Here is a 16,197-nt window from a genome sequence, read left to right as displayed (position 1 = left end):
TTAGTATCCGCCATTTTGATTGTAGCCGCCATCTTGTCCGAAAGTCTGCGCGTTGGAGTCATAGCCAGCACCAGCGCCGGTGTCTTCATACGAGATTCTTGGCTTGTAACCATCCTGGTCTGCTTCGTATTCAACAGTCTGGAACAATAATGACAGGTAGGTAAGTTATCACATTCACAACACTAAGGTCCACCCCAAAAATAAAGTACATGGTTGTGCTCCTCGGCGCAGCGTTGGCGCAACTGCGTGTGCGTAGCGACGCTATTTTACATGCTGACGAGACGCTGATGCTCAAAAGACGCTAGTGTGCGGGTGTCCTAAGGTCCTAACTAGCACGGCGCCGTCCTAAGAAGTGTAATCCCATAGCCTTGCTTAATTTAAAACTATTAAGCGACCATAGGTTGGAGCGAGACACAGCGATCGGACCTTTCGTTTCCACTTATGGTTGTCGCTGCCGCCGTCGCAAGTCGCTCAATGTCGTGGCCGAGCCGTAAGGCGGTTGCAGACCCGCCGCTTCGGCGTGAGCCAGGAGTGAGCTAAACGTGTATAGGGCGTACCGCGAAAACCGAAATTCGCAAATTGCGGGGGATCTTTCTCTTTTACTCCAATGAAGGCGTAATTAGAGCGACAGAGAAAGATACCCGCATCTGCATGAGTATGAGAGTAATACCTGTTTCCTGCCATCAGGAAGTAACACGTAGTAGAGTCCCTCAGCACGGTCGCCCATCCTCGACTCGCGGTGCCCAAAATCGTTGCCAGACTCGTCATCTTTCACCATGTACTCGAAGCTGTAGTTTGCTGGCTCCTGAGGGTGGAAGGATCAGGTTTATTAAACGAAGAAAACAACGGGTTGCACTCCGGGAGTGCCGGCAGAAGTGAAAACTCAATGACTAGTGCAAAATGTCTGCAGCACTATGTATAATTGACCCATCCTCCTTTCTATTGAAAAACTTTAGTTCCGAAATTGCTGGTCAGTGAGCTTGTTTAAAATTCGAAATTCAAATTTGTAGCGTTAATTAATTGTTTAAAATTCGAATAGAATTTGTAAAGTTACCTTGCAGACCTCGCATCTGAATATATTTGGTCATGATATTTTGAGTTTCACCAGTACTTAGTTCACTTTTATTAGCGATTTCATCAAGTTGTAGCTTTATTGAATTATGTCATTGAGTTTGTCTTTAAGTAGGTATTGATTTAAAAAATGCCATCTAAATGAGTGGCCATCTTAACCTTACGGTCACGTGGTCGCCTTACGCTGTCTCGAGTTTATCATTTTTTCCCCACCTCAAAAAGTGCCCAGCGCCGCTAAAGAAGTTTTCACTTCAAAAAACGAAAAGAAGGCTTTAAAGACGACGATTTTTTTTTATTTTATTAACATTCAAGGAGATAAAAGAGAGGAGAGATTTGCTTTGTTTTCTGTTCATTATGCTATGTATTATGTACTTTTTGTATTGCTGTTGATTCCCCAAATAAATAAAATAAAATAGTAACAACAGAGAGTTCTATAAACTACAGTGTTGAGTGCTAGTGTAAAGTTTTTTAAAAGTATTTTAAAAAGCCAGCGATAAGTCTATTTTAAAGAAAAATGGATCTCATTTCGATATTGACAGTGCATCATGCTCGTACATAAGTCATAAATATAAGTGCGAGCAAGACACAGCGAGCGACTACGAAGTCAATTCGATCACGCCGTCCTTTCTTCAGACATGCGCAGATGAAGCGAACTAAGAATACCGTTTATTTGATTTTGTACCGTATTTTATGGGAACAAGATTCATAATTGAATGAGTTTTTAACTGTTCTTACTACATTTGGCAAGCGATGCGTATAGCTAGGATAACCACTTGTATATTACTGTGTTTCCCATAGCTTTAATCTAAACCCTCAGTCGGGCAACACAAGTGGCCCGGTCTGGAGGCCACTTGTTTGCATGACTCTAATAAGCTTTGGTTTTTGTTTAAGTGAATTAATTGGTCCCTGGGTTACCCTTTACAAATTATACACCTAAATTTTTTTCAAGAATCACTATTGATAGGTGAAAACCGCATGCAAATCTGTTGAGTTTATCGCGAACACAAACAGACAGACGCGGCGGGGGACTTTGATTTATAAGGTGTATAGATAACAGTCTTCGAACGTCTAGAACTTCCCCTTTACTTTACTTATGGACCATAAAGCCGCGACCACCAGCGGAACTCACCGACTGCCGAGCCGATTATATCCAGTAAAATCATAGTTAATCATTCAAGAATGTTTAAATAATGTATGGTCGCGGCTTAATAGCAAATCAAAAGTCTGATTGCAATCCGGTCCGCTTACACGAGTAGAGTCGACGTCAAATATATTTATGTTTACACTTTCACATCGTAGGTAGGTACTCCTAATAAGGCGAAAAAAAATGTAACCATATATTTGACGTCGACTGTACCTAAGTCCTAAACTAGTAACACTTACCCCATTACTGCCATCGTCATCACCACCATATCCTCCTCTAGCATCGGGAGGAAGGTACTGCCTGCTCTGGCCGTCTCCGAAGTTACCACCCTGACCAAACTGCTGACCTGAAAAGATAATTATTTACATTATACACCAGACATCTCTCTTGTATTGGACTTCTACCCGAAGAGCTGAAGAGATGAGCGGAAATGAGAGGAGGCGTGTGGGAATCAACCAATGGCATTCGTTTATTATCCAGCGAAGCGGAAAAGACATGTGGAATACTATTGGTTGATTCCAGTACTCCTCTCATCTTCGGTAATCCTGCTTCAGTGGAAAGGAATTAGTATTAGTATTACCAGTGGCAGAGTCAGAAATATGGTGATGGTAACTTTAGTTACCAGTCGTTTATTTAGCGGTTTTAAGAAAAATACCCTGAGGAAATCCAACTTATCACAACTAGGTATTCACCTAGCCTTAGCTTAGCCTTAGGTACAGTCAGCAGCAGAAGTTGCTAAGCGGGGGAGGTGCTCAAAATGATCTTGAGGCAACTTTATTATTAAGAGAATAAGAGCGTGTCAAGGTAATTTTGAACACCTCACCCGCTTAGCAACTTCTGCTGCTGACTGTACCTCTTCTTTTCTGTATTCATTGTATTGTTTTGTGTAATGAGGTGTGCAATAAAGAGTATTGTATTGTATTATTGTTTGTCCAATCTGTCTGAATGGTAACTTTATGAAAGCCAGTATCAATTTTATTCTTGGGTTTAGGTTGCCGAAGTACCTAAGTAAGTGAGCCATTCAACTGGTCCTCGACACGTACACTAAAGAACACGATGTTTGTCAAAAAGATCAATCCCTAAATATATTAGATAAATCCAGGGTTTTATTTATAACCCTAGTTAATATAATACGTACCACCATTAGGTGCTCCATACTCCTGAGAAGGTGTTGCAAATCCTGGTGCTCCATATTCAGTCGATGGTTGCCTGGCATTCTGGTTAGGAGGCAAATACTGGTTGGAAGGAGATCTGCCCTGACCAGAGTATTGGTTTGACTGTCTGGCTTGAGCAGGAGCACCGTACTGGCTTGACGGTTGAGAGCGGAATTGGTTGTCTTGGTTGGGAGCTCCGTATTGGCTAGAAGGTTGCTGAGATCGAGATTGCGGAGGGCCGTATTGATTGGAAAGTGCTTGGGTCCTGGATTGAGGAGGGCCGTATTGGCTAGATGGTTGTTGAGCTCTGGATTGCGCGTATTGGTTAGAGGGACCTCTAGTTTGTGGAGGGCCGTATTGGTTCGAAGGTTGCTGAGCCCTGCTTGATGGAGGACCATATTGATTTGACGGAGGCCCGTACTGGTTAGAGGGTTGCTGAGCTCTGCCCTGAGGAGGTAGGTATTGGCTGGAGGGCTGTCTGCCTTGTGGTGGTCCATATTGGTTGGAAGGTCGAGAGGAATGGGAGTTGGGAGCGCCGTACGTTGATGATGGGCGTTGTCTGAAAAAAAATGATAGTGTTAAAGTTAAAAGTATATTTTCTGGGTTTATTTAATATGATAGAGATCATTCTTTATTGAATTTCGAGATAAATACAAATTTAATGATTCCAAATTGAAGTAGGTAATAGGTAGGTGGGTATACCTAAGCCTAGCTAAATAATAAAGTGGGGAATAATTTCCCAGTTTAGGTAAGAATCAATAACAAAAATTGTGTTAAAATTAGTGCTAAAAAAATTGGTAAAATATATGAACTAGAGTCTGTGCGGAAAGAGAAGAGTCGTGAAATGTATGGGGCCCTGTACATTCCACGCCTTTTCTCTTTCCGAACAGACATAAACAATATATACTTAACAAAAGCACTGTAGAGTTCAACTCGCACTTGACCGAATTTCGAGCGCGTATTATACTTGATCAATAGTCATTATGCTAAGTGATAGATCGCGATGATCGTGATACAGTTACGAGCATCAGACACGGTACAGTCGAGGACGAAAGTCTTTACTTTACGAAAGCTTTTTTCCTACTCTGCATCTACCTATCTATAGGATTTAAGTATTAAATATGGCATCTCTCATTTATTTTACAACATCGATAATTTAGTTTATCGATATAAGAACTACCTCCTGAAATCTGAGGGCCTACCGCGAACACCGAAGTGCGCAAATTGCGGGCATCTCTAAAGGGGCCCACTTGATCAGTCCGCCGGCACAGGGCGGACACGCCATACATCAAAAATGATTTGCGTTTATATGTGTGCGCGGCACGTCTGTACACGCGTCATTGAGTTTCTGACGGAATCTCAGTAGAGCGACTTACGCACACATTCATGTCGCGGCCTGTCGCGGGCGAGGTAATCCGAGTCGGGGCGGGGCGGTGCGTGTCCGTTCTGTATGATAATACTATTACTTTATCTGTGCTGCCGGACGATTTATATCGGCCTATCAGTTGTTCGGAGCTGTCACCTTTCGAGTTTAACTGACAGGCCGATATCGTCCGGCCCCCGGTCCGGATCATCAGTGGGCCCCTTTAATGTGTGTCTATATGTCTGAGCCCCTACCATGAGTCACTGACAGTGTCAAAACTGACATATACGTTATCGAGAACGTAATTCACTTTCTATACATCTCGCTTGCACTAATATGCGAGTATGAGCGAGATGCATAGAAAGTAAATTACGTTCTCGATGGCGTTTATGTCAGTGCCACACTGGTCATGTTAGTTGCTTTTTTATAAGAAATATTTTTTACCACATAAGAAAAGCCAGTTGAGCACTTGTGGTTTTGACTATACCTACAATAGAACATCAAAGTCAAGGATCAAATTTGGTTGCATAATTATCGAATTGACCTCGAAACCATTTTAGTTCAAACGATCAAGACTTATCAAGAGTTCCCATTCAGAACCATTTCAGAACACGATTTCATTCATTTTTTTTTTATGTAACAGGCATTTTGATTTTAATATTAGTCCGGTTTAAGTACAGTGGGCAAAGAAAGTGGTCTACCAGTTTTGACAAAAGTTTCTGCGAGATCTAATGATCGCTAAGGTTGACTTTTCTAACGGAGTTTAAAGTAAATCGAACTTGTTGTCTCATGACGTTCAAATAAACCCCAACCGTAGGGTGGTAGACCACTTTCTTGGCCCACTTACCTATTAGATCTGGATTAAATATGGATCAGTGTAAAAAGTGACGTTTTGGTTGAAGAAATGTTAGATTTGTAGTCGATTAAGTCAAGATGCAGAAGGCCAGTGTTGGCCGAAAGTTAATGCGAATTGAAAATGTTGGCCATTAATCATTATAAATTGAACCTTAAACCGTATGGGACGATGGGTTAATGGCCAGCATTTTCAATTTGCATTAACTTTCGGCCAACACTGCAGAAGGCAGAGGTAGGGCCCGGCCACATGTCAGCGGTGCGGCGCCGCCGCCGCCGCGCGGCGCGGCACCGCAGAAATCTGCGGCGACGCCCGCCGCAACGCAAAATTTTGCGGTGCCGCGCTGCGGCGCCGCAAAGCGGTGCGCGGCGCCGCGCGCGGTGCCGCAAAGCGGTGCGTTTCGCCGCGCGCGGTGCCGCAAAGCGGTGAGTTTCGCCGCGCGCGGTGCCGCCAAGCGGCGTGCGGCGCCGCGTGCGATGCCACGCTGCATAGTAAAGAATAAAATTCGACTACCAGTTGTTTAATCAGACATGGATTCCTTCACACGTGTTCTGCTCTTGCTGTTGTTATAGCGATAGCGGTTCGCCAAAAAACGCTGCAAATGGTGTTAAAGGTATGAAAATCGGTACGATTGATCTTTAGGACATTTGAAACAATTTGACCCGAAGCACCAACAAATAAAATAAAGCGGCCAAGTGCGAGTCGGACTCGCCCATGAAGGGTTCCGTATTTAGGCGATTTATGACGTATAAAAAAAAAAACTACTTACTAGATCTCGTTCAAACCAATTTTCGGTGGAAGTTTACATGGTAATGTACATCATATATTTTTTTTAGTTTTATCATTCTCTTATTTTAGAAGTTACAGGGGGGGGGACACACATTTTACCACTTTGGAAGTGTCTCTCGCGCAAACTATTCAGTTTAGAAAAAAATGATATTAGAAACCTCAATATCATTTTTGAAGACCTATCCATAGATACCCCACACGTATGGGTTTGATGAAAAAAAAAATTTTGAGTTTCAGTTCGAAGTATGGGGAAACCCAAAAATTTATTGTTTTTTTTCTATTTTTGTGTGAAAATCTTAATGCGGTTCACAGAATACATCTACTTACCAAGTTTCAACAGTATAGTTCTTATAGTTTCGGAGAAAAGTGGCTGTGACATACGGACGGACAGACGGACAGACGGACAGACAGACAGACATGACGAATCTATAAGGGTTCCGTTTTTTGCCATTTGGCTACGGAACCCTAAAAACGAGAGGAGTTATGACGTCATCTTTTTTTTGTATGAAAGTTTTGAAAAATTTGTTTAGAAACCTATCGTGTGTAGTATTAAACGAAAGGGCTTTCTGAGCCGATTCTAAAAATATATGACATCATTACATTTGAGTCATTTTTTTTAAATTATAATAAAAATATTTTTCAAAACATACCAAGTTTGGGTTTCTCCAGATACAATACCGTTAAAAATTTTATCTACACACATGTCATTAGTGCTCTATAATGCGTTCAGAAACCGTAGGAAATGACCAGCTTTATTACAACCAATTTTACTATGAGAACTTTCTTATCTGTGGTAGTAGGAAAATTTGTACTGTAATGTTATAAGTAGTTATAACGTTACAAATTTTTAGTATCGTTATGAGTTTAAATTTGGAACAGCAGTCAAAACTCAAGTGGGTCTCTATTCTAGTATCCATAGATATTAAAACAGTTATCAGTATACTACGTCAGTTTAGTATGTTTTTTAATATTAACCGCACGATATTTGATCTCGAGTGACATGAGAATAGGAACTCTATTCTTTTGTCTAGGAATTTAAAAAAATTATGGATGCGTGACATGCGTGAAAAAAGTTTTTATTCACCGTCATTTGGCGTACAGTTTAATCTTTTAATTAGTTTTAAGTATGTGTTTAGATAAAGTAGTGTATGTAACTGTACATAATTAGGCATTAAAACTCGTGTGATCCTATTAAGAAACTCACTAACGTTCGTTTCTTATACCCACACTCGTATTTTGATGCCTCTCATTATGTAGCAGTCACATAAACTACTATTTTTGTTAAATATACCTCAAATTATACCTAATATCCTCATATCTAATTCTAATAAAGCAATTTTGAAAATATTTACATTTAGTATATTTGTTTTAATGTTTTCTACTCCCGTACTTTTATTTGTCATTTAAAAGGTCGTACACACACCTTTAAACTTTAAACCCCTATGTTATAGTTGTCAAGACAAGTCTTTAGTCTATTCCCCAAAAAAGTATTTGTGCATACACGCAGTATCTTTTTGGTACTTTTACGATACTTCGTGTAATCACCACTTAAAAAATATTGTATGAAATACATTGTTGCCAACCTAATTTTAATTGTCATCTCTGACAGATGAGTACTAAGTACATTGCTGCCAATTTACAAAATTGAAAATTAAAAAAAACATATTCATGTAATTATTTTCAAAATTGCTTTCTTAGGGTTAGATATGAGGATATTAGGTATAATTTGAGGTATATTTTACAAAAAAATATTGAACGGTATTGTATCTGGAGAAGCCCAAACTTGGTATGTTTTGAAAATTATTCTTATTATAATTAAAAAAATTAAAAGCGGCCAAGTGCGAGTCGGACTCGCCCATGAAGGGTTCCGTATTTAGGCGATTTATGACGTATAAAAAAAACTACTTACTAGATCTCGTTCAAACCAATTTTCGGTGGAAGTTTACATGGTAATGTACATCATATATTTTTTTTAGTTTTATCATTCTCTTATTTTAAAAGTTACAGGGGGGGGGGGGGACACATTTTACCACTTTGGAAGTGTCTCTCGCGCAAACTATTCAGTTTAGAAAAAAATGATATTAGAAACGTCTGTCTGTCTGTCTGCCTGTCTGTCTGTCTGTCTGTCCGTCCGTATGTCACAGCCACTTTTCTCCGAAACTATAAGGACTATACTGTTGAAACTTGGTAAGTAGATGTATTCTGTGAACCGCATTAAGATTTTCACACAAAAATAGAAAAAAAAACAATAAATTTTGGGGGTTCCCCATACTTAGATACAGTGTTGGCCGAAAGTTAATGCAAATTGAAAATGCTGGCCATTAACCATTATAAATTGAATCGTAAACTATAATCGTCCGATACGGTTTAAGGTTCAATTTATAATGGTTAATGGCCAACATTTTCAATTCGCATTAACTTTCGGCCAACACTGCGTTAGATAGAACTGAAACTCAAAATTTTTTTTTTCATCAAACCTATACGTGTGGGGTATCTATGGATAGGTCTTCAAAAATGATATTGAGGTTTCTAATATCATTTTTTTCTAAACTAAATAGTTTGCGCGAGAGACACTTCCAAAGTGGTAAAATGTGTCCCCCCCCCCTGTAACTTCTAAAATAAGAGAATGATAAAACTAAAAAAAATATTTGATGTACATTACCATGTAAACTTCCACCGAAAATTGGTTTGAACGAGATCTAGTAAGTAGTTTTTTTAATACGTAAAAAAAGCGGCCAAGTGCGAGTCGGACTCGCCCATGAAGGGTTCCGTATTTAGGTGATTTATGGCCTAAATACGGAACCCTTCATGGGCGAGTCCGACTCGCACTTGGCCGCTTTTTTTTATTTAATGGTGCTTCGGGTCAAATTGTTTCAAATGTCCTAAAGATCAATCGTACCGATTTTCATACCTTTAACATCATTTGCAGCATTTTACTGAATTTCTCGGTGTACTGCCAGCGCTATTAAGAAGGCGCAGAAATAAAAAAACAATTGAAAAGAAAATTTTGGGTGAACCCATATCTTCGTATAATGAATGAAGATGCAAATCATTTCAAAAGAAAATACCGGCGCGGCACCGCAGAAATCTGCGGCGCCGCACGCCGCTCGGCGGCACCGCGCGCGGCGAAACTCACCGCTTTGCGGCACCGCGCGCGGCGCCGCGCACCGCTTTGCGACGCCGCAGCGCGGCACCGCAAAATTTTGCGTTGCGGCGGGCGTCGCCGCAGAGCGGTTTGCGGCGCCGCAGATTTCTGCGGTGCCGCGCCGCGCGGCGGCGGCGGCGCCGCACCGCTGACATGTGGCCGGGCCCGTAGAGGTCCATATATTATAATATGATGAATTTAAGTACAAGTGCACAAAAAAAAATTGAGAACCAATTTGCAATTTATAAAGATTTCAACGAATCTTGAACTCACATTGTGGTATTTTAATTTAAAAATTTGGACATTTACTGTTACAAAAGGTGTGACCATAATGAAATACAATAAAGAACCATCTTTTTAGAATTTTGTAAAGATTTCATATTACCTTGGACTATTATTGCAATTGTAGAGTCGGGCAAATCTACTGTATGGCATTTGCAATGACAAAGTGAGGAAATGTCATTATTAACATAAAATTTATATGAAAATATGACGTTTTGAAATGAAACTCCGTCACTTTGTCCTTTTCTATTAGGTACAGTCAACTGTAAAAATATGGGTGTACTCGTTAATAGACAAACGACTGCGACTTGGGGTTTCGGTATGTACCTACGCCACACATATGCTCTTGTGGCACGGACGTGGACCGACTGGGACATCATGGATTATCTTGTCAAAAAAGTGCAGGACGCTTTTGGAGACATGCGTCGCTTAATGACATAATCCGTCGGTCTCTTGCCACCATCAATGTGCCTGCTCTTCTTGAGCCGACTGGCATTTTCAGAGACGATGGCAAGAGGCCCGATGGGGTGTCCTTGGTTACTTGGAGCTTGGGACGGATGTTAGTGTGGGATGCTACCTGCGTAGACACACTGGCACCGTCCCACCTCCAACGGACTAATGTAAAAGCGGGCGGGGCGGCGGAAAGCGCCGAAATTTTAAAACGTAACAAATATAAGAGCCTCGGTAGAGAGTACCATTTTGTACCATTTGGAGTTGAAACTCTAGGTCCATGGGGTCCCAGCGCGCATAAGTTGTTCGCAGAAATCGCGAAGCGTCTGGTTGACGTAACTGGTGACCGAAGAGCTGGCGGCTACCTCGCACAACGTATCAGCATTGCGATACAGCGAGGAAATGTCGCCAGCATCCTTGGTACAATGCCTCAAGGGCCTATTTTAGATTTTAAGCTAGTTTATAATTTCTTTTAGTAATACACTGTATATATCTTGTTTGTAAATAAATGATTATAATTGAATAAACAAATTACTCAAAAATATGTTCCATAATTCTTAATTCGCTGACATAAGAGTTATGAGACATATTTTTGAGTATATATGATTTGTGCACCCATATTATTACAATTGACTGTACAGTCGACATCAGATATATCGGAGCGGCCAAGGTGTTCACAATATCTGAACACGCACTCTAACGCCCTTACAATAGAGGCGTGTGTTCAGATATTTGTGAGCGCATTAGCCGCTCCGATATATCTGATGGCGACTGTACATACAAATGAATACTTTTGGGGTTTTGAAAAGGTAACTTTGGCCCCATAGCAAGTTTAAGTAACTGCTAGATTTCAAAATGGAGCTATTAGCCCAGTCGAAGTGGAGCACCCGAAGAATTAGCGGTTTGGTCCGCAATTATGTACGTCATACAGACGTGGGGGGTCACGACTTGTAGTCCAGTCAACGAAGACCACTACGCGCTATATTGTCATACGGGTATAGAGTACGTCTAAGCTAACACGCGTGTTACACCACTGGGTGCGTAGACAAGATGTCAATCGTTCATGCTCCGTAGCATATAGTTATCTCTCTCTCTCTAACTTTCTTCCATATTAGTGCGACTGAGACAGTTGCGTTTCGTTCGCTGTAGTCGCAATTAAAACGTTCACAGAATACAGGCAAATTTTATTCCTTTTTGATTACAGCTGGGCGTTAGTAAAATTAATATTTTAAATGTTTTCTGACAAAAAAATACTTAGGTACATTTTAATATATGTATAATTATGTGAGTAACAACTAACAACTGACTAACATCTGACTAACGTAGGAATTAAATTCTTCTTATATTTTATTACATAATAAATACCGCATTGATCGGTATATCAGCCTATGTTATAGGTTTGATGGTATAATTCACTAATCGTATACTGCTTTGTTATGCCTACATACTCAAGCGAAATAATGACTCATTTTAAGAAGAAAACTATTTCTTAGGAACCGGATCATGTCAGCAAATATTTAATAACAAAACTTCCGTGAGACAAAGACATAGTAAATATATTAAAAACGGGTCACCCGTTTTTAATATACTTACTCAGCAAATATTGCCAAATATTACTATGTTTTATATTAATAGAAAAGTTAGCTTTTTACATCAAGATTTTCCGTGGCTTGTTAAGTCTTGGGATTAGATTGCCGAGAGGAGCCCGGTTTCCAAAAGTGAGCCGTGGCAAAAATGCCAGGACAAATACGGCTAGAAAGTTGATCATTAAAATTTTTCCTAAAATATATTTTGGCAATATTTCCGCATGGGAAATTTGTTAGAAATTTAATACATATGACGTTTCCTGAAATATAGTAAGGCTATTCCAGGGAATTACCTAGTTAGAAAGTGATTGCAGAAGAAATATATTTTGGCAATATTTCCGCGTGGGAAATTAGTTTACATATGACGTTTCCCGGAATATAATAAGGCTATTCCAGGGAATTACCTAGTTAGAAAGTGATTGCAGAAGAAATATATTTTGGCAATATTTCCGCCTGGGGAATTAGTTAGAAATTTAATACATATGACGTTTCCCGGAATATGATAAGGCTATTCCAGGGAATTACCTAGTTAGAAAGTGATTGCAGAAGAAATATATTTTGGCAATATTTCCGCCTGGGGAATTAGTTAGAAATTGAATACATATGACGTTTCCCGGAATATAATAAGGCTATTCCAGGGTATTACCTAGTTAGAAAGTGATTGCAGAAGAAATATATTTTGGCAATATTACCGCGTGGGAAATTTTTACGTGGGACTTACCCAAATACGGCATCCGTTTGCCTGGGGGCGCCACTAGGGGCGCCATAGCTTTGCGACGGGGGTGAAAAGCCACCATTAAAGTCCTGCTGAGGTGGCAGGTATCTGGAAATGAGGATAACGATAATTACTCGAACCATTATCATCCAAACCATCGCGAGCGCTGATATTTGGCCGAAGGGTGTGGTATTTCGGCGGTTCCGTGGGAATTTTAACAGGTGATGCAACAGACAACTGCGTCTCGTCAAAAAGATTAGGTGTAGCTTTAAAAAAATGTATTTAATAGTTTTAATATGAAAATAAATAATATGCCTATGTTTTTTTTTCAGTCAGTCAGTCAAGTTAGCTTATGTATTGTCATTAAAAAACACCTATCAATGCTTCACTTTGGAGTGGTTTATTTTTAGCTACGAATATAATGGTTACAAAATAGGTATTTTTAGACTTCTCTAAATATTCTGTTAATATTTGTATGATGTGGTTTGTCATCTCATTATTAGCTTTTTTCCTGTGAGAATTAGAGTCAATATTAACAGATTAGTTAACTATGAGTACCTATCTTACCTGTTATCCACAGGAGGTTCGGCTAATATTGACACCGCTAACAACGTATACGCTAGGAATATCTGAAATAAAGAGGAATATCCGATGTAACAATACAAAATACAATGGTTTAAATTGGTGAAAGCTAACGTATAAGAACTGTAAAGTATGTAGCATGCACACAATTTTACACATATTAGCATTATAAGCACAAATGATTAAAAGAACAAATTAAAGGTGTGCATTCAATTTGATCCTAATTTTTATGGCTATTTTCTATGGATTTGTTCATTTTACTATCAATCAGTATAGTTACTGAATTTGCGTGAAATGTATTTTGTACTTCGATCAACACGGGCTTCCGACACGTCGGAAGGGATAGGCCCAAGGGATATCTTAACATACAAATCATTCTGCCATTTTTCGCGGGGGGAACGTGCACACAGTCGCACTTCTCACACACTTACGTACAAAATCCAATCTGTAATGACGACACAAATACATAGAAATTGACACCCTACACAGACAAATCTTGCACACCTCGACCTGTTTTTGTGTACGGACGAGTCACAAGTGTCACAACACGCACACTAACACATTTTCGTCAAAGAATTTTATTGTTTTCTGAGCTCCGAGTTTCTGAGAGATGAGAAATCGGATTTGTCGCTCGACCGATCCGCAATTTGTACTGGGCCAGCAAAATCGATAAATCCAGCAATTACATGAGACTAAAATATAATAATTGTGTTTAAATGTACGTTTAATTACATTTAAACACAATTATTATATTTTAGATATGAGATATATTATGATATGTAAAAAAATATTACATGTGAAATGTAACACCTTCTTTTTGTAAATTTGATGTCCCCGACCTCTTTGTACAACAAAAAACTGAGCAATTAGGCATTTTATCTGCTGCTGTGTTCACTCGCGCGTCTGGACTCGGTCTAGTTAAAAATCCGAGCGCAACTAGTTTTATTACCCGCGCTAGATCAGTTGATCTTGTACCTAGGCAGAGGGGAAATAGTGCCAATGCCGCATCCCTTCCGTGTTGATCGAAGATTTTGTACCTATACATATAAACTGAAATAGATACCATACACCAAAGAAAATGTAATTAAATCCACCGGGGCGGAGGCCGAAGTGGGAACACCCAGTAATAGTAGTGTGATGATTACTTAAAAAAAAAACAAATCAAAAATATTTTCATAAATAATTTGATTTGTTCCCTAGTTGTATTTGTGGCTGTTACATAAATCAATTCTTGAATCCAGGACCACCATCTTCGCTATCGTTATCCCGACTTTCAGGCCTTAGCCGTAGACACTTTACCTATGTAATAATCAGTACACTTTACCGAATTAGTAAGCCCTTTTTAAGGTTCCGTAGCCAAATGGCAAAAAACGGAACCCTTATAGATTCGTCATGTCTGTCTGTCTGTCCGTCTGTCTGTCCGTCCGTATGTCACAGCCACTTTTCTCCGAAACTATAAGAACTATACTGTTGAAACTTGGTAAGTAGATGTATTCTGTGAACCGCATTAAGATTTTTACACAAAAGTAGAAAAAAAACAATAAATTTTTGGGGTTCCCCATACTTCGAACTGAAACTCAAAATTTTTTTTTCATCAAACCCATACGTGTGGGGTATCTATGGATAGGTCTTCAAAAATGATATTGAGGTTTCTAATATAATTTTTTTCTAAACTGAATAGTTTGCGCGAGAGACACTTCCAAAGTGGTAAAATGTGTGTCCCCCCCCCTAACTTCTAAAATAAGAGAATGATAAAACTAAAAAAAATATATGATGTACATTACCATGTAAACTTCCACCGAAAATTGGTTTGAACGAGATCTAGCAAGTAGTTTTTTTTAATACGTCATAAATCGCCTAAATGAACCCTTCATGGGCGAGTCCGACTCGCACTTGGCCGGTTTTTTTAAAATAACTAGCGACCCGCCCCGGCTTTGCACGGGTTAACAAATTAGACATAAACCTTCCTCTTGAATCACTCTATCTATCAAAGAAAACCGCATCAAAATCTGTTGCGTAGTTTCAAAGATCTAAGAATACATACAGACAGACAGACGCGACTTTGTTTTAAACTAAATATGTAGTGATTAAATAAATATAACCATGACTCACCCTCATATTTGGTATTTTGCTGCACTTCCTTCAGTCTGCCAATGAAACACAATATATTTATTAACACGAATTAGTTTAAGCAGCTAAATCGAACAAATCTATAATAATTTATGTAGACTTTAACGTCGTTAAAATCTGAAATTAGTATACTAAAATAGCCTGGAAGTTATGTAAACTAGATGAAAATTGGGAAAATATAAAATTACGTTAATTATAGGCCCATATTTGGGACGAATGCTATAAAAAAAAATTGTTAACACTATGAAAATTATACATTATTTGACTTCTAAAATGACCGGTGTATACTATAACAGGCCCTAATTTACTATAATTTACACAAATTTAATAAAACTGACATGAAGGTAAATAAATCTTATTTGGATTTTATACTTAAAATAAATCAAAATATCTTCATAAAATAATTTTATTTATTTCTAGTAATACCGATATGGATATTAAGACTTGAAATTAAAATTATCCCTATCTAATTTACGATTTTAATTTATAATATCCAAATTATCTAAAATGTAGATTCTCCATTATATCAGGATAAATTTTTTGGCCCTAAAGTTTTTATTCATCAGTTAATTTAATTAACTGAATAATACATTTCTAATAAAAAAAGAATACTATGGAACTAATAATATAACAAGTTTATTTCCCTAAATTGTATTTCAACTTTAGTCCTAATTTAAATTGATCCAAACTAATCTAATTCTAATTTATTTATAATGTAAATAAGTAGACTAACCAAACTTAAGCGGATGAGCGAATGATGCCCATCATAGGGTCCTCAGCTTATATACGATTCTTGCACTATTACCACTCCGTATTCCAAAAAGTTGCGTACGCGCAAGTAGACTAAATTCCTGACAAACCAGTGTAACTTGAGCTCAAGGTCACGAACAAATGTAGGCGATTTGAGAGCGCTTTTAGGCTGGGTTATTGAGC

At 38.8% G+C, this 16,197-nt stretch overlaps 1 protein-coding gene across 1 annotated transcript; it reads right to left on the bottom strand.

Moving 5' to 3' along the window:
• Window positions 1–15,304, bottom strand: LOC134658826 (pro-resilin-like). The gene is made up of 7 exons (XM_063514490.1): window positions 15,247–15,304; window positions 13,120–13,181; window positions 12,559–12,660; window positions 3,354–3,928; window positions 2,455–2,561; window positions 671–805; window positions 1–138 (listed from the first exon to the last, which is right to left on the bottom strand). Exons 1-7 carry the CDS (start codon window positions 15,250–15,252, stop codon window positions 1–3), a joined length of 1,125 nt encoding a protein of 374 aa, XP_063370560.1. The 5' UTR covers window positions 15,253–15,304.
• Between the last annotated feature and the right edge of the window lie 893 nt (window positions 15,305–16,197).

The sequence above is a fragment of the Cydia amplana genome, chromosome 23, assembly GCF_948474715.1.
Source record: "Cydia amplana chromosome 23, ilCydAmpl1.1, whole genome shotgun sequence".
NCBI classification, from domain to species: Eukaryota; Metazoa; Arthropoda; class Insecta; order Lepidoptera; family Tortricidae; genus Cydia; species Cydia amplana.
Note: the sequence above shows the minus strand (reverse complement) of the source record. Positions and strands in the feature narration are given on the sequence as shown.

Coding starts and splice junctions, on each gene's coding strand:
- LOC134658826 (XM_063514490.1), bottom strand. Junction 3,929..12,558: donor CAAACGGATGCCGTATTTGG/GTAAGTCCCACG, acceptor ATTTTTTTTCAG/ACAACGCCCATCATCAACGT. Junction 806..2,454: donor ATGACGATGGCAGTAATGGG/GTAAGTGTTACT, acceptor TTCCACCCTCAG/GAGCCAGCAAACTACAGCTT.